At 44.3% G+C, this 26,081-nt stretch overlaps 2 protein-coding genes across 7 annotated transcripts in view; both read left to right on the forward strand.

Moving 5' to 3' along the window:
- Positions 1 to 8,967, forward strand: part of PRPH (peripherin) — a 67,661-nt gene extending 58,694 nt beyond the window's left edge. The window contains exons 8-9 of one of the 2 annotated variants that reach the window (XM_073563487.1): positions 6,758 to 6,840; positions 8,496 to 8,967. In XM_073563487.1, the coding sequence (XP_073419588.1) occupies positions 6,758 to 6,840; positions 8,496 to 8,546 (134 nt within the window). In that variant the 3' untranslated portion in view covers positions 8,547 to 8,967. The remainder of the gene's footprint in view (positions 1 to 6,757; positions 6,841 to 8,495) is intronic. The other variant, XM_073563488.1, reaches the window with a different exon arrangement.
- Positions 8,968 to 20,866: 11,899 nt separating this feature from the next.
- Positions 20,867 to 26,081, forward strand: part of TROAP (trophinin associated protein) — a 109,223-nt gene continuing 104,008 nt past the window's right edge. For 2 of the 5 annotated variants that reach the window (XR_012227422.1, XM_073563466.1), the window contains exon 1: positions 20,867 to 21,232. The gene's annotated coding sequence lies outside the window, so the exon portion shown is untranslated. Of the gene's footprint in view, positions 21,233 to 22,838; positions 22,959 to 26,081 lie in introns of all 5 variants that reach the window. The other 3 variants (XM_073563464.1, XM_073563467.1, XM_073563463.1) reach the window with 3 other exon arrangements.

Below are 26,081 nucleotides of genomic sequence, written 5' to 3' on the forward strand. Positions count from 1 at the left end.
GCTCCGGTTCTACGGCAACCTGATGCTTCACTCCCATTTCAGGTGGAGATAGATGCTTCTGAGATTGGTGCAGGAGCCGTTTTGTCTCAAAGAGATCCGGTAACCTCTAAGATGAATCCCTGTGCCTTCTTTTCTGGAAAATTTTCTCCATCTGAACGTAACTATGACGTGGGGAATCGGGAATTATTGGCCATGAAGTGGGCATTTGAAGAGTGGAGACATTGGCTGGAGGGAGCTAGACATCAAGTTGTGGTCCTCACCGATCACAAGAATTAGATTTATCTTCAATCAGCCAAGCGCTTGAATCCTAGACAGGCTAGGTGGCCCTTGTTTTTCACGCGTTTTAATTTTGTGGTCTCCTTTCTTCCGGGCACTAAGAATGTTAAGGCGGACACCCTTGCTAGGAGTTTCTTTGCGGATTCTCTTGACGTGACTGAGCCTACGACCATTCTAAATGAGGGTGTAGTTCTTTCCGCCATCTCTCCTGATTTGAGACGTGCCCTGGAGGAATTTCAGGAGGATAAACCTGAACGATGCCCTATGGGAAAATTGTATGTCCCTGACCAGTGGAGGAAAAGAGTAATGTCTGAAATTCATTGCTCCGTGTTGGCTGGTCATCCAGGTGATCTTTGGTACCAGAGATTTGGTGAATCGGTCTTTCTGGTGGCCTGCCTTATCTCGTGATGTCAGGAATTTTGTGCAGTCCTGTGGGACTTGTTCTCGGACTAAGCCGTTTTCGTGCTAGAGGTTTGTTAATGCCTCTGCCGGTGCCCTGGAGGCCATGGACCCATATCTCAATGGATTTTATCTCTGATCTCCCTGTCTCTCAGAGAATGACTGTTATTTGGGTTATCTGTGATAGATTTTCTAAGATAATCCATCTTGTACCATTCCCAAAGTTGCCATCTTCTTCTGAGTTCATGCCCTTGCTTTTACAACAAATGGTTCGTTTGCACGGGATTCCTGAGAACATTGTGTCGGACAGAGGGGTCCAGTTTGTTTCCAGACTTTGGAGGGCTTTTTGTTCCAAACTGGGAATTCAGTTGTCTTTCTCCTCTGCAATTCATCCTCAGACCAATGGGCAGACTGAGAGAGGAAACCAGACGTTGGAGTCCTATTTGAGATGTTTCATATCTGCTGATCAGGATGATTGGGTCTCATTTTTGCCCTAGGCCGAATTCGCGCTAAACAATAGGGCTAGCTCTGCCACTTTGATGTCTCCTTTCTTTTATAACTTTGGGTTTCATCCTCGATTTTCTTCGGGGCAGGTAGAAGTTTCTGCCTCCCAGGTGTGGATTCTGTGGTAGAGAGAATGCAGCAGATTTGGGACCAAGCAGTGGATAAGTTGTCCCACTCTCAGGATAAGGCCCAACGGTTTTCCACCCGGCATAGGACCATTGGTCCCCGGTTTAAAGTGGATGATATGATTTGGTTGTCCTCAAAAAATATTCCCATGAAGGTTGCATCTCCAAAATTCAAGCCAAGGTTTATTGGACCTTATAAGATTTTGGAAATCCTTAACCCCCTTTCTTTTCATTTGGCTCTTCCAGTTACGTTTAAGATTCATAACGTCTTTCATAAATCTTTGTTGAAAAGGTTTGTGGAGCCAGTCGTTCCCATGGCAGCGCCCCCTGACCCTGTACTGGTTAAGGGTAATTTGGAGTATGAGGTAGAGAAGATATTGGTTTCTCGTCTGGCTAGACGGAGACTTCAGTACTTGGTCAAGTGGAAGGGTTATGGCCAGGAGGATAATTCTTGGGTCTCTGCTTCTGACATCCATGCCAAGAGATTGATTCGTGCCTTTCACCGGGCCCTGTTGTGAGCTCATTTTCGGGTTTACCTCTGGCTTCTGGTGAGGGTTATGGAGCTGGTTGTGCTGACAGAGGAGTAGTGAGTTCTCTATCTGGACTCCCTCTGTTTGTGAAGGGAGGTAATGAAGCTGATCTAAATGGCAGAGACCGGCCACCTGAGGAAGAGGACTGCGATTGGACATCAGGAGTTTCTGATTGGATTTAAGGCAGCCGACTCCCTAATTTCTTGCTGGTGATTTTTCCTGACTGCGGCTCCTGGTTTCCAGTTTGGTTCCTGCCTTCCTAAAGCTAAGTTTTCTCTGCTATTGTTCATATGAGTTTTTGTCTGGTTTACTTAGTTTTTGTGTTCAGCCAGCCCTGGCTGGGACTGGGCTGAATCCTCATTTTTGACTCTGATCAGTTGATCTCTTTTGCTCTGTCTTCAGAATATACCTGAGTGCTGATATAGTGATTTGAAGTCTAGCGACTTCAGGGTCTTTTTCTATCAGACGTGTTGGACATTCTTTTTGGCAGGGTTTTTTGCATGATTACAGACAGCAGCTTTTCTTTCCTGTCCTTTCTAGTTAGCGAGGGCCCCATCGTTTGCTCAGCCTATCTTTCTACCTGTGTCTGTGTTTTCATCTTGTTTCACCGACAATACATGTTGGGGGCTGTCTATTGCTTTGGGGTCTGCTCTGGGGCAGTTTAGATTTTCCCTTTCTTTCTTTAGGCTTATTTAGTTCTTCGGCCATGATGAGGCATCTAGGACCACCGTAGGCACGCTCCACGGCTACAGCTAGTTGTTGTGGATAGGATCAGGGGGTCTGCAATCCGCTAGTTACCAACCTCTCCGGTTTTCTGGGCTTAGCTTGCTTTTTGTTTTCTCATCCTCGGCGACTCATTCATAACAGGGCCCATCCTGATTGGCCTGGTGGCGTAGAAGAGGGTTCGGTGACCCCTCCTCAAGGGGGGTACTGTTGTGAATTCTCTTGCTTGGAGTTCTGAGCCGAAGCTCCCTCTGGTGGTTGCTGAGAGTAGTGGAGCTGGCCAGGTGGATGGAAGTTCCCCACCTGACAACGATAATTCGAAACCTGGGATTACTGGCTGGGAGCATATAATTGAGCTGGCTGCTCTTGGAGGTTGCTGGTGATTTCCTCAGTGTGCATTTGGAGCTCTTTTGTCCCCTGCCTGATCTGCATGGTTCAGCTAAGTGATTCTTTTGCTAATCCTTTGCATCTAATCTGGTTGGGTCTTTTTTTTGCTTTCTGCTTTGTTGCTATGGATCAACGTGCTCCCTGCTGGGGGCAGCGCTGGGTCCTGCTTCATATGTTGCAGCTTGTTCAGTCCCCTGTTATGTTAGTATCTTTTTGCTTTGCTGCCAGTTTATACCAGAGTGCTGATCTAGCAGGGGTGAGATTGTGTGATCTCAGGTTTTTTGTATATCAGTTATGCTGGACTTTTTCAGGGTTTTGTGCGTGATTGCAGACAGTATCTTTTCTATCCTGTCCTGTCTAGACAGCTTGGGCCCCACTGTCTGCTCAGTCTGTTCTCTGCCTGTGTTTGTGTCTCATCTTGTCTCACCGACAATATATGTTTTGGGGCTGTCTATTCCTTTGGGAATCTGCTCCGGGGCAGATTAGATTTCATCTTTCTGTCTTTAGGCTTAGTTATTCCTCCGGCTGTGACGAAGCGTCTAGGGCATCGTAGGAACGCTCCACGGCTACTGCTAGTTGTGCGGATAGGATCAGGAGTCTGCAATCCGCTTAGTTACCAACCTCTCTTGTCTTCTGGTGGCTTAGCCTGTTCCTGCTATCCTCCTCGGTGACCCATTCATAACAGGAACCCTTAAATTAAACGGGCTCTCATCGCTACAGAAATGCCAAACATGGATGCTAACTGTGATTCAGGCACACTGTGGGGCTCAGAAGAAAGCAGGTATTTGGTTTTGGGAGTGCAGAATTTGCTGGATCTCTTTTGGGGGTGAATAGCCTTTGTGCTTTGAGCCAGAGTCTTTGTGCTATCAGTAACGTGGAAGCCCTCTATATTTCCATTGATGGATGAAGGACTTAACTTGCTATTTTTATGGATTGAGTTGAAGCTTTTCTTGGGAACATTTTACATAACATTTGGGATCACATTTATCCAACGCTCTACGTTGAGCACTTACATCCGGGTTTCCATCCATATCTCTAAATGACGTGATTCAGATGAAACCCCAGAGGGATCCATTTACTATAATGAGGCACAAAGGTTACTCAGGACTCTTTCTGGACACTGTTCAGTGGTGTCCTTCTTTCCAGAGGCGCACAAAACCGGTAAACCTTGTTTTTATGCATGCTTAAAGAGACAGACACCTCTGGATCATAGGCCAGACGGAGTCCACAGCATTTCCATCTGCTTCATCATAAGGAATTTTCTGTTGGGAGTTCTGTCTGAATCACATATTTCAGAGATTTACATGGAAAACCATGTAAGCGCTTAGCGTAGAGCAAAAGATAAATGTGAGCCGAGCCTTACTGCGATTTTTGGGAGGCAGAATGAAAAATCAACAGCAAGTGAAGAATTGGTTTTATTTATGTTTTACGCCATTCTTCGTTCAGCATAAGTGATTAGATTATTCTATTCTTCAGATCGGTGCGATTTCAACGATAACAGATTTACTGCATACTGTTTTTTTGAATGCTGTCACACACTGAAAGACCCTTTTTTTGCAAAACAAAGTTTTCGCATCACCATATTTTAAGTGCTATAATTTTTCTATATTTCTGCCAACAAAGTCATGTGAGAGCTTGATTTTTTGCAAGACGAATTGACATTTTTATTGTTACCATTTTTGGTCACATATCGTTTTTAGATTGCTTTATATTCCGATTTACAGAGACAGAATGAATAAAAATCAGCAATTGTTTTTTTTAATGCCGATCATCATGTGGTAAAAGTGATAGGACAACTTTATTTTTCAGGTCAGTAGAATTACAGCTATACCACATTTATGTAATAAAAAATATTTTATTGAAAAATAGAATTTTTTTTGCATCACTTTATTCTGAGAGCTATAACTTTTTCATTTTTCCACTGGAGCTGTATGGCAGCTTGTTGTTTGTGGGACAAGATGATGTTTTCAGCAATACCATTTTTATTTACATTCGACATTTTGATCGTGTTTTATTCCACTTTTTGTTCAGCGGTATGATGAAAAAACATATTTTTTTTGCCATGTTTTAGTTTTTTTATGGTGTTCATTCAAAGGGTTAACTAGTGGGACAGTTTTATAGGTCAGATCATTCTGAACAAGACGATACCAAATACGTGTACTCTATGTGTTTCACAATTAATTGATATTTTGATAAATATTATGTATAGTTTTTCATGTCAGCCATTTAGGTTTTCTTCTTTGCCCCCTGCATACAATTTGTTTCCAATTGTTTTTAACTGATTTTTAATTCAATTTTATGAGATAAAGAATAAAATTCTTATGATACAGATTGTGCTTGGTATCACTAATTTTTTATATAAGAATTTTTTTATGTAAATTTTATAATGCAATAAAATATAGTCAGTACGTTCAACCTGTGTGCGATATACCGCCATATTGTGCGTTGTATAGCAGCAGTTTAACACCTCTGCACGGTGGACCCCGGGCGGCGAACGCACTTTCTATTATTTTATATTTAGTGCGTTCCGCCGTCCCTAACAATAATCTAGCCCCCATAGAATATAATGCAGCCCCCCATAGAATAAAATGTAGCCTCCTCATATGGTATAATGTAGCCCCCTCATAGAGTATGATGCAATCACCCCCATAGAATATAATAAATATAATACAGCCCCCCATAGAATATAATGTAGCCCCAAATAGAATATAATACAGCACACCTCCCCATAGAATATAAAGTAGCCCCCACATATTATATAACACAGCCTCCCCCACAGAATATAATGTAAAATGTAGCCCCCATGGTATATAACAGCTGAATAGTATATAGCCCAGCACCATGATGTATATAGCCCAGCCACACATGGTATATATAGCCCAGCACCACGTGGTAAATATAGACCAGCACCACATGGTATACATAGCCCAGCCACACATGGTATATATAGCCCAGCACCACATGGTATATACAGCCCAGCCCCACATGGTATACAGCCCAGCACCATGATGTATATAGCCCAGCACCATATGGTATATATAGCCCAGCCGCACATGGTATACATAGCCCAGCACCACTTGGTAAATAGCTCAGTCACACATGGTATATAGCGCCAAACACCACATGGTATATACAGCCCAGCCCCAGATGGTATACAGCCCAGCACCATGATGTATATAGCCCAGCCACACATGGTATACAGCGCCAAGCACCACATGGTATATATAGCCCAGCCCTCCCCCCCAAGAATGGCCCCACAGTGCAGCAAACACAACGATATATTAATTATAAGAAAAAAACCCACATTCCTCACCTTCTCCTCGTGCCCGTGCTGCTCCCGGCTCCTTTCTCCTGCACTGCCTGGCACACAGTGAGAGCGTGATGACATCATTGCGCACCCGCTGTGACAGAGGCAGAGCGGGGAATGATGGGAGAGGGAGTGTCAGCTGACGCTCTCTCCATCATTGCTGTGGCGGTGGCAGCGTCGGCAGTCGGCGCTGGGGGGCAGGCGGGAGCGGGGGGAGTCGGCACTGGGGGCAGGCGGGCCCCCCTGCCTCACAGGGGCCCCATAGCGGCGGCATGATGTGCCGCTAGCTAGGGGGCCCCTGGGGGAGCAGGGGCCCTAGGCAGCTGCCTGGTCTGCCTGCCCATAACGCCGGCCCTGCGTACATGTATGGCGGTTTGTGGAAACTTATCTCCCGCAGTGCCATACATGTACGGCGAATGTCATGAAGGGGTTAGGTATGGTCACCTTTTGTTGCTACTCACCATATTAGTACTGAAATGCAGCATGCATTTTTTCTAATGTCTCAGCAGCTCCTGAATTAGATCACAGCTCTGAAGTTCACACCAGGAAAACCGTTGTGATTAAAACTATTGAGACTCGAGATGGAGAGGTAAGCTCTAATGACTATATGTCTATGCGAATATAATGCATGTATTAGGATTATCATTTCAGAATGTTGCCTAATATAGATGACAAAAAGCAGTAATGTTTTTCTTGCCTATTGATAGAATTATTTGTTTTCTGTCAAAAATCTTTTTATACAGGAAATCCATTGTATCCTTTATCACAGTTACTGGTAGTGATCCACTTATAGACACTCCTTGCAGTGGCTTATCCTCCATTGGCCGAATTCCCATTTCTATGAAACACAGACTAAGCTTGATTTGCAATATCCGGCCAACCACTGGCTCTCCTGACCTGAGCTATTATATATGCCTATGATGCATTTATCCCAGATCAAGAAAGCCAGGAGTCAGATTGGATATTGCAATCTGAGAGTGGACGTGTGAAACCTGCCTGAAAAAGAAAAGAATCGGGATTATTGAAATCCAACAAATTTGAGTCTTTTTTCACTTGATGTTCAACGTCAGTAGAAAGACGAAATACCGTAATATACATTAGATGGTTGACAATCCCACCAAAATCAGTGAGTTCGGTCAACATTAATCTAATGTATATGACCTCCTTTAGGATGGAGAAGTTTAGAAATCAACTGGTCACCGCAATTCTGGTCTCTCTAACTCCCAGGAGTCTACTTTTCTCTTCAGGAAAAGCTCTCCACTCTGCTTCATAAATAAAAGGAGGTTAGGTCTATATACCCTAGTAAGTGGCACAATCTCTTTACAGGGGTAAGGGCAGCCTAGTCACCTATAGATCACACGATAATTCCTTTTTTTCCCATGCATCCATTTAACAGTCTGTATTGTTATGAATGAGTCACCGTAGGAGGCAAAAACAGAAATACTAGCTAAGTCCAGAAAACTAGAGAAGTTGGCAGCTATCGAATTGCAGACTCCTGAACCTAACAACAACAACTAGCGGTAGCCGTGGGGGGTTTCTACGGTGCCCTAGACCCCTCGAACACAGCCGGAGAACTACATAGCCTAAAGACAGAAAGGGAAATCTAAACTGCCCCAGAGCAGACCCCAAAGCAATAGCAGCCCCCAACATATAATGACGGTGAAGCAAGATGAAAAAACACTCACACAGATAGAAAGATAGGCTGAGCAAATGATGGGGCCCAAGCTAACTAAATAGGACAGAATAGAAAAGCTGCTGCCTGCAGTCTGCCAAAACCCTCTCAAAAACAAGAGCCAACAGACTGATAGGGAAAAAAGCCCTGAAGACGCTAGGCTTCAAAAAGACTATATCAGTACTCAGGTATTATCTGAAGACAGAGCAAAAAGGAATTCAGCTCACCCAGCTGGGAAAGGCAGAAATCCAGAAAAACAAGGCAAAACAAAACCAAAACACAAATGCAAAAAGTAGAGCAGAAAACTTAGCTTTTGAGGAGCAGGAATCAGACTGGTCTCCAAGAATCCCTCAGAGTAATCACCCGCAAGGCAGAAGGGCGTCGGCTGCCTTATATCCAGTCAGCAATCCCAGTCACCCAGTCATCATCATTCTGCTCAGGTGCTTTGTAATCAGCCTCACTACCTTCCTTCGCCAGAAGAGGGAGTTCATCAGACCTCAATGGTGAAGGGGAAAATGAACTCACAACACTGTATATTGTATATAACAATTATTTTGTTGATTTGTTAACAGCAAGTTGTGACTGAGTCCAGGAAGGAACAGTCTTCAGAAGGGGAGAAGTAAAATGACAATTGAAGGTCTAGGAAGCCTGGTGCCCATGTAACGCCCTTCAACATCACACACCTAAAGAACAGGGAGCAGCCTGTGTTATACTACGAGTGATCCTTTTTTCATTTTGAATGTCATGTGTTGAATTCATGTGTTACCAGTAATCATTTCTGTCATTGTAAAACATCTCTGAACATCTCTATTCTAATGATTTCTCAGACTTCAAATACCGTATATATGATGTATTTTACCATTCAACTTTTCATCACCCGAGAACTTCAGCCCAAGAATGGAAGTAACTCAAATATTTCATATACGGTATATATGAATATAAAGTATTCATATTTCATACATTTGTGTACAATGAACTCAAAAACTGAACATGTTAGAATACATAGTGTCTACTTTAAAAAATAAAGATGAATATTTGTCCCCATGAACCTAATAAATGTGACAGACGTAGCCCTTCTGTAAACTTTGACCACATACATGTAAGTTTACAAGTGGTTTTGGGCTCTGGCTGCTTCCCAAAAACAGGAAACGCTTAAAGACCTTGGTGCTATGTATTCCTTCCTGTTTGAATGGGACACAACCCTTTTAGCAATGTAGTAATGTACTGTGCAAGTGCCATGTCTGCTTAACCAGGTAATAAAACATTTGCAGCAACTAGGCATAAGAAGTCCGATCACTTTTATTTGTATGGATATGTATATTGTCCTGAATATTAGTTTATTACTGTGTATTATATCTTTAAAACTTATTTAATTTGCACACTCTGGCTGGCAGGATCTGTGGACTCAGGTAATATGACCCTGATGACATAATCTAGGGCCTTCTGCACTTCTATGTTGCTACTTGTTTATGATTGGTCATCATCATACAGGAGGTACAAGTACAGGCCACAAGTGAAATCTGTCTAATAACACTCACTTGGAATTAAAGTTAATTCATTAGCCAAAAAATATTTTATTGTTATTATCGCCACAAACGAGGCAAAATAACAAAAAAAAAAATCATTCCGCTCTGTGGCCTTTATTACAAGGTGTGTCCAGTTCAACGTGAACATTTTTTGGAAAGGTTCTTTTTAAGATCTTGTCACAGAATCTCAATGGGATTCAAGTCAGGATTTTGACTTAAGGTACTGTCACACTTAGCGATGTACCAGCGATCCCGACCAGCGATATGACGCGGTCAGGATCGCTGGTACATCGCTAAGTGGTCGCTAGTGAGCTGCCACACAGGCAGATCTCACCAGCGACATCGCTGGGGACGGGGGTCGCTACTTACCTGTCACACTAGGCGATCCTGTGTCCTCCCGCCCGGCTCCACGCTCGTCGCTCGTCTCTCCACAGGAAGCGCTGCAGGAAGCTGACGACGAGAAACAGTCCTGGACGTTCTCGCGCGATCAGCGATAACCAGCGGGGGAGCGGGTCGTAGGTAAATATCAGACACCGCGATATCGCTAGCAATATCGCTATAACGCCACAAGTTATAGCGATATTGCTATCGATATCGCTTAGTGTGACAGTACCTTTAGCAACTAGAAAAGATGTTCAGGCTAGTGTGGGTCTTTGTCCTGATGCATAACCCTTCAGATTTAAGTCGGGTGGATATTTTTCTTCAAAATTTCTGATAGATCAGAATCAATGGTTCATTATGTACAGCAAATAGTTCAGGCCCAGCAGAAGCAAAACATATGCACCACATCACATTACCAGCGCCATGTTTGACTGCCAATATGATGTACTTATTGTGGAATGCAGTGTTTTCTTTCTGAAAGATGTATCAAGACCTATACTTTCTGAAAGATGTATCAAGACCTATATTGTCCAAAAAGTTGCACCTTTGATTCAGTCCACAGAATATTATCCCAAAAATTCTAGAGGTAACCTAGATGTCTTTTGGCAAAGCGAGCCTTTGTGCTCTTTTTTTTTTTTCTCAAAATGTGGTTTGCTCTCCCATACAATTTTCTTACGTTTGCCATTTTTACCCAGAGTTTCCCTTAAAAATTAAAAAGTGTAAATTGGATCTGCTCAAGCAAGTAAGAGCTTTCATTTTGGTCCTTTTGTGATGTCTTAGATGAGATGATGTACTCTTGGTGAAATTTTGATAGGTCAGCCATTTCTGGGATTCCTTCCTACATTTGTGGAGAACAGCTTTAACTGTGGATAGCTAGGTTTCAAAGCCTTGGCAATGACTTTGTAACCCCTCCCAGACTAATAGATTTCAATAATTTGGGATATGTATTTTAATCTCTTTAAAATGTAGCATTGTATGTGCCTTTTTGAGAATGGAGCCGATACCTCAAAGTATCCTTGTTCTGGTGTAAAACACTTTTGTAATGTGTCAATTTTTTTTTGCAAAAATTATGACTTTTGGCAGTTTTGAGCTAGTTCTGTCCAGTCCAAACTAGGTGCAGTATAGGGAAGAAAGACTGGGGCATGGAAAGGTCCACCCATCTAATTCATGACCAGATGTGGCACCTCTTACTTCACCACATGCCTTCATTAAGAGTGCCATGTACAACATCAGACTTAATGAATCAATGTCATAGTTGCTTCACATTGCCAAACAAATTCTATTTAAGTGATGATTGAATTTGTAACGGAGGCCAGGGGGGTAGTTGTGGCTGACGGTGGCAGTACTGGCACGTCCTGGCTCCCCTCCACCTTAACACATAGTAGGACTTGTAAATCAGGGTCCATTTCAAACGGTCATGGCTTCTTTTCTTTTAACACCACACAATGATATTCAGAGTCCAAGTTCATTTTCAGCAAAACAACTTTACTCAACTCGTCCAGTTTTGTCACAGAAACAGGATAAGATTCTTCGCAGAATATAACCATTCCGTTCCCTGAACTGTCCCTCACTCCTCCAGGAATATCATATCTCCGTACCATATTCACTGGTACTGCAGCTTCCTGACTGGTCAGACTAACCCGCTTCAGAAGTTCCTCGCCGCTTCAGAAGTTCCCCGCCCGCTTCCTTCTCCGAAGGTGAAGTTGAAGGATGGCTCTTCCCTTCCTTTCCAGGCATTTCCTCGGATGTTAAGGGTGGTTCCCACTTAGCTGCTACCATTCTTAGGCTGCCCTGATAATCCTCCACCACCGTGTGACTGTCAGCTCTTAGGCCCTGGACCGCTGGGCTCCTCTGCTTAAACGTTCCCCCGGACCCGGACACGACAGTCCTGTCCTTGCTCCCGGCTCATACTCACTAACTCTAGGAATCCCATTCCCATCTCCCCATGTACGGCCAGCATTCTACATGACTAGATGAAGCCATAATTTTGTAAATTCTAGAAAGGCCTCTCATGGCACTAACTATGGTCAAATTAGCTTCCAAATAGAGATATATTAGATTTCTTTTTAAATAATTGGAGGGGAGTAAGGAAATGTCTGATTTCGAGATGTTAACAAAAAAAAAACCACCAGTCTTCACCCAGAACCTCCACATAGACAAGGACGATCACATAATTGGAAGAATTGGGTTGAAATTAGTCGTCGAGAGAAGTTCGGCTGTGTGTTCCTGAACTTGGTCCACACCCCAAATGAAATCTTTTTTTAACCCTTTAACTATAGGATTAATAATGGATAGGTGTCTTATTGACACCTCTCCATTCTTAACCAGGCTTAGTGTCACCTTACATTAGCAAGGTGACATTAACCCCTTATTACCCCATATGCCACTGCTACACGGCAGTGGGAAGAGAGAGGCTAAGTGCCAGAATTAAGAGATGCGCCATTTCTGGGGCGGCTGAGAGCTGGTGTTTGTAGCCAGGGGGGTCCAATATCCATGGACCCTCTCTAGGCTATGAATATTAGCCCGCAGCTGTCTGCATAGCCTTTCTGGCTATAAATTATAGGGGGACCCCCTATTTTAATAGCCAGAAAGGCTAGCTGCAGGCTGATATTCACAGCCTGGGAACCTCCATGGGTATTAACCCCTTCCCAGGCTACAAACATCGTTTGATAAAGGCTCTGCATGAGCCGAAACGTCACCAACCATGTGGGTCTGAAATAAAAAAAAACACATTTTTTCTACTTTCTTAAAAAAGAGTGCTGCCTTCATTTTTTTCATGTGTGGATTTTGGATTGTGCTGTTCCATTTTTTCTTGTAATTAGATCTATAGATAGATAGATCTATAGATAGATCTATCTATCCATCTATCCCATATCTATCTATCTGTCTGTATGTGTAATGGAGTGTGAGTTGGACAAATGTTAAAGAGGAGGTTGGACCAGAAATGACATCACAAATCTTTTTTATTTTGTTATATATCTTTATTTAGCTTATAAAAAAACGCATACAAATTTGCATGAAAAAATACGAATCAAAAACGCATGTAAAAAACGCATCAAAAACTCATGTGACCTGCCAGTGACCTCTGATGCAGATTTTACCTGTGTCAAATCCTGAGCAAATACTGAGCCAATCCTGACCATGGAAACATACCCTCACAGGACCTAATCCCCTCCTGTATGTTTTGTGGGAAGAGCAGTCAAAACTGGTGGAACACGGGATATTAAAATCTCCCCATAAAACTTGAAAACCTGTAGATACTTCCACTACTTTCTGGAGAAACCTACTAATAAATGGTGATTTTGGCTGAATTTGGAGCATGAATTGAACCAATTGCACAAACCACCCCATTAAGTTTCCATGTCAAAATTATATATTTTCCTCCTGGCTCAAGCACCACTCCAATCAACTCGAAGGGCACCGATTCTTTTACAAAGATACACACCCCAGCCTTTTTAGATTCTCCATTAGCAAAGAAGGAGATAGGAAATTTTTTATGATGAAGACGAAAATTATCCTTACGGAGGTGGGTTTCTTTAATGCAAGCTATGTTGCATTGACTTTTAATCAGTTCTTTCCACATTAGCGACCTTTTAAGGGGGGAGTTCAGACCTGTTGTGTTTAATGACAGAATTTGAATATCCATTGTTAACTAATCAATGGGCTGGTTTGCAAAGAAATCAATCAGGACAAGGGAAAGGAAAGGGAAAAACCAGATACATACAACATACAGAAAGGATAACGACAAATAACAGAACACATGCCTAAAAAGGCAATAATACCCAAGAAAAAAACAGAACCACTGAACATGTGAGCTGGGGATAACAGACCACATAGGTAGAGTGTGGGCAACCCCCCTTTAAATGCGAAATACTAGGCCAACCATTTTACCATGTTATATCTGTTCAGGAAAGCTGACAAAGGCAAAACAAAGGCCATATAGTAGAAACAATTCAGGCCACGGACCAGTCAATATTCAGTTTCTTCTGAAACGTAGTTTCCGCAGCTTGAAGATCCGGAGGGGAAGGGAGCAGCTTCCATAGGTGCAAGAGCTTTTCCACTTGGGAAACAGAGAGACAAACAAGAGTCGCACCGCTGTGGTGAATGATCATTTTCACAGGAAAACCCCATCTGTATGGAATGTTATTATCTCTTAAAATCTTGGCATCATCTGCAAATTCTCTTCTTTTTGCCAAAGTCACAGCAGATAAATCAAAAAAAATTGCCAGGTTTTGAAAGGAGGCAGACAGAGCATGTTTCCCCCTCTAAATTGTGCAGAAAAATGTATTTGGTTTTATAAAAATGAATACGGGCAAGGGTATCTCTGAAAACAAGCGGACTGAGATTCTTGGGCTTAGGGATTCTGTCCACCAAGAGATCTCTGGAGTCTGCACCTGGGATGACTTCTTTCAGCAACTCTTGAAAATACATTTGTAGGTCCCCATCTTTAGTGGACTCAGGGATACCCCTTATTCTCACATTATTTCGCCGGGACTTGTCATCTAGGTCACAAAGCTTAGCTCTCTGAAAAGATATTTCATCCTCCAAAGCTGCATTAGCATCAAGTAGATCGTTGTGAGAGGAGGCATATTCTGCCATTTTTACTTCAATATGTGCAGTACGTTCCCCCAGAGCATCTATATCCGTTTTTAATGTAGTCATAGCCAGCATACCTTTAAAATCTTCTTGTAAGGAAGTTCTAAGAGAGATGAGCAGCCTCTGCATGGATCTCTCTGTCAGCGGGATATCCGCCATCGGAGCAGCGGTTTGCAGCTCTACATCATCCGGCGGACGGCACGGGGAGAGAGAGGCAGAGGAAGAAGGGGACACCACCATCTTGCCTGCAGGAGCTGCCTCAGCGTCCCGTAAAGAGGCCTGTCAGCTTAGGCCTCTTTCACACTTCAGTTTTTTGCATCAGTTCAAATCCGCCAAAAAGTTAGACAAGCGGATCCGTTCTCAACTGATGTGAACGGATGGCACAGGATCCGTTTTCAGACGGATCCTGAAAATGAGGAAATTTAAAGGAACCGCTGGCCGGGAAGGGGAGAGAGGGGGAGAGAGGGGGAGAGACAGAGAGTTTTTTGTCCGGCACCCAGAAAGAATTTCGGGTTAAATGAGTGTCCGGAGGATCCGCCAGAGAAAAAAACGTTGCAAGCTCTTTTTGAAATCTTTGAGGATGGTGACGGACAGCAACTTTTGGCGGATCCTCAAAAAAAACGGATGCAACGGACAGCAATCCGTCACAATCTGCCATTAATGCAAGTCAATGGGGAAAAAAAACGGATCCTCAAAAGAAAATTGAGGATCCGTTTTTTTCAAAACCTGGCGGATTGTGACTGATTGTAAAAAACTGAAGTGTGAAAGAGGCCTTAGCTGGCGGGCTGCGTTTCTGCGACCAGACTCTCGGCATTCCTCTCTCCGGTGGTCCCAGGTGTCTGGTGAGCTATTTTTAGCCTAGAAGCCACTGTGAGCCATTTGTAAAGCGAGGGAAATGCCGGAGCCCTATGACCTCACACCCGGCGCCATGTGCATTCAGGCCTCTCCCGAACCATTGTTATTTAATGAGAGCTGCAAATTTTTTCTCATCTGTATTCGGCATGACAAAAAATTTGCAGCATGCTGCAAGTGGCAGCATACATTGGACAAGACTCGCCAATGCAAGTGTATGGGTGAGAGAAAAAAAATGGACGGCACATAGACCATCCGTATGGAGTCTGATTTTTACACACGGTAGCATTTCTACTCACTCTGGCGTTTTCAGGTAGACACAAGAAGTTATTTCAGTAAAACGTCCAGGCTGATATATTAAAATCCATAAACCTCTCAGGATAACAAAACAAAACAGCCTTTTCAGGCACAAAGTGAAAACATAAAGTAAATAGTCCATACAGTAGTGCGGTTTCGCCCGCTCGGGTTACTGTCCAGCTCTTTAGACCTTAGCAAAGACAAACAACACTGGAGGTCTGTTCACCTCCACTCACAGACACTGAAGAAGAATCAACTGGTCTCATTTATATCTGCCGTAGCAAGACCCGAAGTGGGGGATACAGTTGTGCTGAAAAGTTTACATACCACGGCAGAATTTTTGCTTTCTTGGCATTTTTTCAGAGATAATGCATTACAACACCAAAACTTTTTCTCCACTCATGGTTAGTGGTTGGATGAAGCCATTTATTGTGAAGCTATTTATTGATGTGTTTTCTCTTTTTAAATCATAATGACAACCCAAAATATCCAAATGACCCTGATCAAAAGTTCACATACCCTGGTGATTTTGAACCTGATAACATGCACAGAATTGACACAAATGGGTTTGAATGGCTACTAAAGGTAACATCCTTACATGTGACCTGTTTGCTTGTAATCAGAGTCAAGAGTGGCAGAAAAGGGTTGCACTGACAATCCAAAATAATGGGCAGCACTTTGAACACATTTTAAAAGTGGTCATAAACTTGTAAATAACTCATGAAAGAATAAAGTTACTATTAAAACCAAGCACACCATTGTTTTTCTTGTAACATTCTCAATAAGTTTGATGACGCTCTTCCCATTGGATAAAATAAAGTTGGATCCAAAATGGCCAACTTGAAAATGGCCGCCATGGTCACCACCCATCTTCAAAAGTTTTCCCCCTCCCATATACTAATGTGCCACAAACAGGAAGTTGATATCACCAACCATTCCCATTTTATTTAGTTGTATCCATATAAATGGCACACTCTGTAGAATCCCCCTTATTTTATGAAAGCACCAAAGGTAAAGCGGACAGGTATGTGCAAATATTATCAGGCTGGGAAGGTCCCTGGTAAGCCCTGTTTCACACATCCGTTTTTTGGCATCCACCATCCATTTTTTGCATCCGTTTTTGTGTGAAAAAACGGATCCGTTTCCGTTTTACCGCAAACGGATGCAAACGGATCCTTTTTTTTACGGATCCGCGGTAACCGCTAATGGAAGTCTATGGGACCAAAAAACAGATCCTCCAAAAAAATGGCGGATCCGTTTTTTAACGGAAAACGACGGAATTTGGACTGATTTTAAAAAACGGAAGTGTGATCCAGGCCTTACGGAGCCCTTCCCAGCCTAAAAATTACAGCCCTCAGCCACCCCAGAGATACTCCAAGTCTGGCGCTTCGCCTTCGCTCTCCTGATTGCTCTTGTACATTGGCAATTGGGGTTAAGGTGGCTTGGGGTTGATGTCAGCTGTGAATTGTCCAAAAACACAGCTGACATCAAGACCTGGCATAGGTAATGAAGACGTGTTTATCAGGCACCCCATTAGTAACCAAGTGCTAAAAAGAAAAAAAAACACACAAAACAAAAATTTTTTATTAAAAAAGACTCCCTGACTCTTTCCCTGGTTCACCAATTTATTTGTAAAAAAAAAAAAACAACAAAAAACAGGCAGGTCTATCGTAGTCCAGAAATGGAGAATCTTGAATTAGTTCTCTTTATAACTGATACACGATGATGAAATGGCTGCTCTCAACCATACAAATCTCCAGTCTTGGACGCTAAAGGTACTGTCACACTTAGCGATGTACCAGCGATATGACGCGGTCAGGATCGCTGGTACATCGCTAAGTGGTCGCTAGTGAGCTGCCACACAGGCAGATCTCACCAGCGACATCGCAGGGGTCGGGGGTCGCTACTTACCTGTCACACTAGGCGATCCTGACGTCCTCCCGCCCGGCTCCACGCTCGTCGCTCGTCTCTCCACAGGAAGCGCCGCAGGAAACTGACGACGAGAAACAGTCCTGGACGTTCTCGCGCGATCAGCGATAACCAGCGGGGGAGCCGGTCGTAGGTAAATATCAGACACGTCACAAGTTATAGCGATATTGCTAGCGATATCTCTTAGTGTGACATGCCCTTAAGGGTTCTACTCAGATAACTTCCCATTTGAGCATATATGGGTGCCTAGTCAAGGAGTCTCCATCGGGGTTTTGTATATTATAGAGATCGGAGATTCAGGCTATGTGCCCACGTAGCGTTTTAAAACGCTCGCTAAAAACTGGACTCCTTCCCAGAAATCGCGCGTTTTTTTCCGCGCGATTTCACCGCGATTATGATCGCGATTTTCGTGTGCGATATTCAAGCACTTTCCAAGCGATTTGAAGCATCGCTTGGAAAGTGATTGACAGGTTGGTCACACTCGTCAAACATAGTGTTTGACGAGTGTGACCAGGTTTTTACTATTGAGGCCACCTATGCGGCATCAATAGTAAAAGATAGAATGTTAAAATGCTTAAAAAAAATAAAAAAATCGGGGTATACTTACCTTCCAGCGTCCCGCGCTGCATTCCCTGGCCTCAGCGTTCCCAGTAATGCCTTGCGAGACCTGTGATGACGTAGTCTCGCGTTGCTATAGCGATCTCGCGAGACTGCTAGAGTCACGCGAGACTACGTCATTACAGGGCCTTGCCGCAAGGCATTACTGGGAACGCTGAGGCCGGGAATGCAGCGCGGGGCATCGGAAGGTAAATATACCCCGATTTTTTATTTTTTATTCTTTTTTTTACAGGGGTATGGTACCCAGGGCCTGGAGGACAGTCTCCTCTCCTCCACACCGTGGGTACCAACCGCACATGAGACGCTTAACTTCCCGCATGGTGGGCATAGCCACATGCGGGAAGTAAGTGATTCTCATGCATTCCTATGGGTGCGGAATCGCGGCAATTCTTTGCGATTCCGCACAAAAGAATGAGCATGCTGCGATTTTTTCCGCGATGCGATTCCGCTGCGGAAAAAAGCGCAGCATTAGCACAGCATGTGCAGAATGCCATAGGAATGCATGGGGGGCGTTCTGTACACGATTTTTAAATGTTTTCGCGCCGAAAATCGCGGCAAAAACGCTTAAAAATCGCTACGTGGGCACACAGCCTGAGCCTTTCGTTGAGGGACCAGGGAACTTCCCAGCCAGATAATATCATCTCTCAGCTTTACTTTTGCTGGTTTCATAAAATAGGGGGAACCGCCTTTTTTCATTTATTATGTTTAAACTAGCCTAAAAAACTGTATAATAAACTCCACATGAAAAGCACTAAAGGGGATTATAATATTTAGTGGGGTTGTGAAATTATATATCTGCAGGATATCTATGTCTTTATTATCTATCATATATCTTTCTATCATACATATATTTATATATGATTGCTTTATCATGTATTTATGACAACTAGCTTTACGTTACATAGAGTATCACAGTATGTAAAGGATGAAGATAAAAGCGCATGTCACACGGATCACATACGGATGTGAGCAGAGAACATAATCACACACTCCTCCAAGTTTTCTGGATGAGAATGGGGCCGATTTTTTCATATGCAAGTGTGTGCGAGTCCTTAATGAAATTGCCGTTTAACCTTTTGCAGGCCCAGACGTTTTTCGGTTATCCTCCACTTGTTAAAGAGCTATAACTCCTTTTTTACACAGCCATATGAGAACTTGTTTTCGAGGGACGAGTTGTAGTTTTGATTGACACCATTCATTTTACCATATAATTAAGTGAAAAAGGGGAAAAACATTGGTGTGACATAATCAGAAACGCAATTCCGCCATTGTGTTTAAGAATTTAAATTAAAAATTTCAAAAACTGACCGTCACAGCATAAGCATAGTGTGAACAGGTGCTTAACATAGAGTCACCAACTCATATACATTCAAGCAAAAAAGGAAGCACACTGTAGCGCCAAACCATGCAAACATGAAAAATGAATAATGAATTGCATTACTGCATTAGAAGTATGAAACATTGAGAAAGTTTAGCGCATAAAATGGCCAAGTTATGTGTACCTGGAAGCCACGTTAATCCTCTGGATTGCCATAGAATAGGGACCTGGAAAACGAGAAATGCCTTAACGTGGCTTCCAGGTACACATAACTTGGCCATTTTATGCGCTAAACTTTCTCAATTTTTCATACTTCTAATGCAGTAATGCAATTCATTATTCATTTTTCATGTTTGCATGGTTTGGCGCTACAGTGTGCTTCCTTTTTTGCTTGTTTTTAAGAAAACACATTGGGCGATAAAAAGGACCTGGAAATGTGATTCCCCCGATGAGAACGATTATGGTATTTCCAAACTTATAAGGGGTTGTTTTATGTATCTTATTACTGGACTTGAAGTTGCGATCATCTGATTGGTGTCTATAGAAGAAATCACGGTCTCCTGTGGTCCCAAGCCACTGGGTGGTCTGCTGCCCCTTCACTTCACCTCAGCCAGGCTATGTACCTGCATAACAATAAAGCAGGCAGTAAGATCAGCATGCCGCAAACAATGAGCGGTAATACAGCTACGCGTTTCGAACACTACATGTGTTCTTTGTCAAAGCAGATTAGATAAATGACATCCTTCAGCCCGCCTGTCTGTAAATGGCACAATGAATGCACCACTAGGTAGGTGGTCGGTGGCCACCGCCAACATGGCCATGTATCAGTCATGGAAGCTGTTGTGACCTAACGGCTACTACCCTGCACTGCAAATACGATTACTGGTGGCCAGGGCACGTTCACACTTTCTCAGAGGATTTTCCAGGAGCTCCTAGATTTCGGGACCGCTGCCTGGTTAAACAAGCCCTGATCACATTCAGAAACTCACTGGATCCTATGCAAAAAAAAGTTCCCATTCACCAAAGGCAAGTGGAGATCTCGCCAGCTGTTATACTAGGTAGATTAGCAAGCTACACAAAGTTACAGCCTATTGATTCATTCTTTTTAATATCTTGTCACAGAATCTCAATGGGATTCAAGTCATGATTTTGACTAAGCCTTTGCATACAACCCCCAGAAAAGTGCAAGAAAATGCAAAGCAAATAAGAAGCTTTGCTAGTTGTTCTTAAGCAGTGAAGATAAATAAGTTCCAGGTTCTCTTTAAGGAATAGTCATGTGATAAGATCTCTGGCACGTTCTAGAAAGTCGTGCAGTGGACTACCGTAGTGCACCTAAAATGAGTAGCACGACACTGCCGTATGTCATTCAGTCTTTGAAGCGACAATCACGTGGAGCACAATCATGGCGTTCCACGGCTTCACATTCTCACTGCGCTTGCGCAACACGCCCTGCTCCGCGTACTGCTCGCTTTGTGCTGCCTGTAGCGGCTCCCAGATAGATCCCTCTTTCCCTGTTGGTGGCCAATCAGAATGTCGTCACGTGGTGCTAGTGTGACTTCGTCACAACTTTTTTTTAAGAAGCTTATTGGGTGTAAGAGACGTGGCCACGTGAGTTTTTGTTTCATCCCGTAACCAATCAGGGAGCGCAGCATTTTACGAATCGTGTAACTTGAGCAGAGCTTGGTGTTGTTGTGAGAGGCGTCCTGGGAGCTGGTGCTCGTTACGGCCGGGACCGATACTGGAGCCGGGCACCTGCATATGTCGCACCGGGCCAGAGAGGCGGTTGGATCAGGTTAGTGTGAATAGTTGGTTTACTCTACGGTCACCACGATAACACGCCTGTCTGTAGGGCAGCGGTGACTGCTGGGAGAGTGTCCTGTGCGGCTGTGACTGAGCCCCTGCCTCCGTCATCATCAGCTGGGGCACTGCGCCCGTGTACCAGTGAGAGGGGACCGGAGCCCTGCGGGCTGCTGATGACAGCTGATAGTGCTGCTGGAGCCACAGACCTCAGGTGTCAGAAACTGGGTGTACGGTGTTGTGCGCAGGTGCCGGACACTGGCGATGGTAGGCTAGTTTCACACTAGCGTTTTTTTTGCGCAGCGCATCGTGCGCATAAAAAATGCAAAGAAAAAGGCAAAACAAACGCGCGTTTTTTTAGCGTCATGCGTACGCTGATGCGTCAAAAAATGCAGCGTTGCTTGTGTTTTACATGCGTTTTTAGGTGTGACATTTTTTCCATTGTCTAGACCACATTCCAGACTTGTTTACCTCAAAAACGCATGCGCAAAAAAAGCAAGCGTGCGCAAGACCATGCGCACGCATGCGTTCCCATAGACTTCAATGTGTTGTTTTTGCGCATTCCGCGCACAAGCGTGCGCATGCGTTTTTTTGACGAGACAGGGCGGACCAAAAAATGCAACATGTTGCGTGTGGCGCGAAAGACAAAAAAACGCATGCGCACAAAAATGCAAGTGTGCGCAAGACCATGCGCACGTCATGTTAAACATAGGTGCGCAGTGCGGGTGCACACGATGCGCTGCGCACAAAAGCGCTAATGTAAAACCAGCCGTAGTGGGGTGTCGCGCGCATGTGTCGGACACTGGTGGCGGCTGTACGGTGTCGCGAGCACGTGTCCAGACACTTGCGGTTATAGTGGGGCGTCGGACACTGGCGGTGGCTGTACTGGGGCGTCGCGCGCATGCGTCGGACACTGGCGGTGGCTGTACTGGGGCGTCGCGCACACGCGTTGGACACTGGCGGTGGCTGTAGTGCGGTGTCGCGGCGGCTGTAGTGGGGAGTCGCACGCACGCGTCGGACACTAGCGGCTGGACAACTTCTTTAAATGTACATGGGTGAGATCTTGCAGCCGGTGCCTGATGCGCGCTGTCTGTGGATCAGCTGTCAGCGTTATTCTCAAATTGAGTAAAACTTGCAAAGTGCTTTTAAAAGCAAACACCGTTACCCGCTCAGTTTTCATGTGCTGAAGCATTTTAGTTTACAGCTCGTTGCCAAGGCTACCGGCAACCCTTGTAATCGATCAGAGGTGGCCGAACATACAAGCTTACAGTACGCGTGTTGTAGGTGTCCGGATCACTGAAGCCCGCTGTTGGCTCTGGATCGCCGGTAGTTTCAGTGCCACTGTGTCCTCCAAAGCTGCCTCTTGTGGCAGCATTAGAGAGCAGACATTACACTGGTCATCAGCAAAGGTAATATGTATGTTTTATGGAGTTTGATGTGCTGATTGCAAAAATATGCTTAGTTTTGCTCTATCACATACAGTAGTTTCTGAGAGAATTATTTTTGCTATTCCGTCATTTCTGCGTTTTCAATGTATATGGTTTTTCCTTTGTTGTTCCCATTTCTTTGCTTGTCTTTCTTAATTGTGAATTTTCTTACAGGGACAACATCAGTAAAGATTTTAGTGAGTTTTATGGGAAGGAGTATTGACAGTACAGTCAACCAATGACTGCTTCTCGGAAAGTCACATGTTATGGGGAGGAGCGAACTGTTGCGAGGCGGTAAGATTTGAGTCAGTCAGAAAAGGATGGTGATGGCAGCAAGGATTGATATGTGAGACTCTGACGGGAGACAGGCCTTTACAGGGATCTGAGCCCAGAACAGGGAGCAGACAGCCGCCATTGTGAGAGGATTTTCACTGCATTTCTGGGAGGACAAGGCGCCTCAGAGTGAAGAAAACTGCTCAGCCATTGAGAGTGAGGGTCTCCACAGAGAGAGAACCTAGAAGCAGCCAATATCACACTGAGAAACTGCCTGTCTGCAAATGTTCATCTGTAAGGCTGGGGTCACACTGCGTTATGGCAGTCCGTTAACGCTGCCATTGACCCCCATTATGTGGCGCATCGCGACGCATGCCGTAAAGTGCCACGCGTTCGATGTGTCGTCATTCACTGACAGAGCATAGGACGCGGGCTGCTGCGTCTGAGGCTCCGTCACCGCTAGCACTGATGAATCATCAGCGCTAGCGGTATAGCATTACACATGTCGCGTTATGCTATAGCGTTAATGCAGCCCGTCAACGCTATGCGTTGAACGGGCTGTGTTAACACAATGTGAACCTGGCCTAAGGAATATGCTGACCCGTTTACCTCACAACTGTATATAGTTATCTACCAGATTAGGCCTGTTTCACACTTCAGTTTTTTGTGTCAGTTAAAAGCCGCCAAAATGGCGGAAAGCGGATCCGTTGCTAACTGATGTGAACGGATGCCACCGGACCGTTTTTTTGACGGATCCGATGAATGAAGAATTTTAAAGGAACCGTAGCCCGGGGAGAGGAGAGAGAGATTTTTTTTTTTCCAGCCGCCAGAACAGACTTTAGGGTTAAATTTCAGGCTTAGTGAAGTCTTTTGGGCATGCGCAGTGTGAAGTGTGGATCCTGCCGCCCGAAAAAACGTTACATGCTCCGTTTGGGCATGTCGGCGGACGTCAAAATTTTGGCGGATACGCAAAAAAAACGGATCCAACGGATGGCCATCCGTCAAGATCCGCCGGTAATGCAACTCAATGGGGGAAAAAATGGATCCGCCAAGCAAAATGGCGGATCCGTTTTTTTGCAAAATGGCGCATCTTGACTGATGGACAAAAACTGAAGTGTGAAACAGGCCTTACCTCCAGTAAAATCAGTTCTAAATACAAGCTGCCTCTGTCATCTCTGGGGAAATATCTACATATAGTCGGTCGGCTCATAGCATTTTTTTTTTTTTTGTTTGTCACCACCATTGAACTGAACTTGCTCTACTGTTTGATCCGATTTAAAGGAGACAAATGCCCATACAGTGTATCAATCATCCGAACAGATTCTGCTATGTGTGTGGTTCTTTTACACCAAAAGGCCACTGATATAAAAAAGTGTACCAGATGTACACTGCTCAAAAAAAATAAAGGGAACACTTAAATTACAGAATATAACTCCAAGTAAATCAATCTTCTGTGAAATCAAGCTGTCCACTTAGGAAGCAACACTGACAATCAATTTCACATGCTGTTGTGCAAATGGAATAGACAACAGATGGAAATTATTGGCAATTATCAAGACGCCCTCAATAAAGGAGTGGTTCTGCAGGTGGGGACCACAGACCACATCTCAGTACCAATGCTTTCTGGCTGATGTTTTGGTCACTTTTGAATGTTGGTTGTGCTTTCACACTCGCGGTAGCATGAGACAGACTCTACAACCCACACAAGTGGCTCAGGTAATGCAGCTCATCCAGGGTTGCACATCAATACGAGCTGTGGCAAGAAGGTTTGCTGTGTCTGTCAGCGTAGTGTCCAGAGGCTGGAGGCGCTACCAGGAGACAGGCCAGTACACCAGGAGACATGGAGGGGGCCGTAGGAGGGCAACAACCCAGCAGCAGGACCGCTACCTCCGCCTTTGTGCAAGAATGAACAGGAGGAGCATTGCCAGAGCCCTGCAAAATGACCTCCAGCAGGCCACAAATGTGCATGTGTCTGCACAAACGGTTAGAAACTGACTCCATGAGGATGATCTGACTGCCCGATGTCCACAGATGACGCTTGTGCTCACAGCCCAACACTGTGTGGCCCTCCAAAGAAATGCCACCCCACACCCTTACTGACCCACTGCCAAACCGGTCATGCTGAAGGATGTTGCAGGCAGCAGATCGCTCTCGATGTCGTCTCCAGACTCTGTCACGTTTGTCACATGATCTCAGTGTGAACCTGCTTTCATCGGCGAAGAGCATCGGGTGCCAGTGGCGACTTTGCCAATGCTGGTTTTCAAGTGCCAAGCGTCCTGCATGGTGTTGGGCTGTGAGCACAACCCCCATCTGTTGACGTCGGGCACTCCGATCATCCTCATGGAGTCTGTTTCTATCTGTTTGTGCAGACACATGCACATTTGTGGCCTGCTGGAGGTCATTTTGGAGGGCTCTGGCACTGCTTTTCCTGTTCCTCCTTGCACAAAGGCTGAGGTAGCGTTGCCCTCCTACGGCCCCCTCCACGTCTCCTGGTGTACTGACCTGTCTCCTTGTAGCACCAACAGCCTCTGGACACTACTACGCTGACAGACACAGCGAACCTTCTTGCCACAGCTCGCATTGATGTGCCATCCTGGATGAGCTGCACTACCTGAGCCACTTGTGTGGGTTGTAGAGTCCATCTCATGCTACCATGAGTGAAAGCACAACCAACATTCAAAAGTGACCAAAACATCAGCCAGAAAGCATTGGTACTGAGATGTGGTCTGTGGTCCCCACCTGCAGAACCACTCCATTATTGAGGGTGTCTTGATAATTGCCAGTAATTTCCATCTGTTGTCTATTCCATTTGCACAACAGCATGTGAAATTGATTGTCAGTCAGTGTTGCTTCCTAAGTGGACAGTTTGATTTCACAGAAGTTTGATTTACTTTGAGTTATATTCTGTTTAACCCCTTAGTGACAGCCAGTTTGCAGCTTAATGACCAGGCCAATTTTTACAATTCTGACCACTGTCACTTTATGAGGTTATAACTCTGGAAGGCTTTAACGGATCCCGCTGATTCTGAGATTTATTTTTTTATGACATATTGTACTTCATGTTAGTGGTAAAATTTCTTCGATATGTCTTGTGTTTATTTATGAAACAAATGGAAATATGGCAAATTTTGAAAAATTTGCAAT

This window comes from Dendrobates tinctorius, unplaced genomic scaffold, assembly GCF_039654945.1.
Source record: "Dendrobates tinctorius isolate UK_male_01 unplaced genomic scaffold, ASM3965494v1 ptg000388l, whole genome shotgun sequence".
NCBI lineage: Eukaryota > Metazoa > Chordata > Amphibia > Anura > Dendrobatidae > Dendrobates > Dendrobates tinctorius.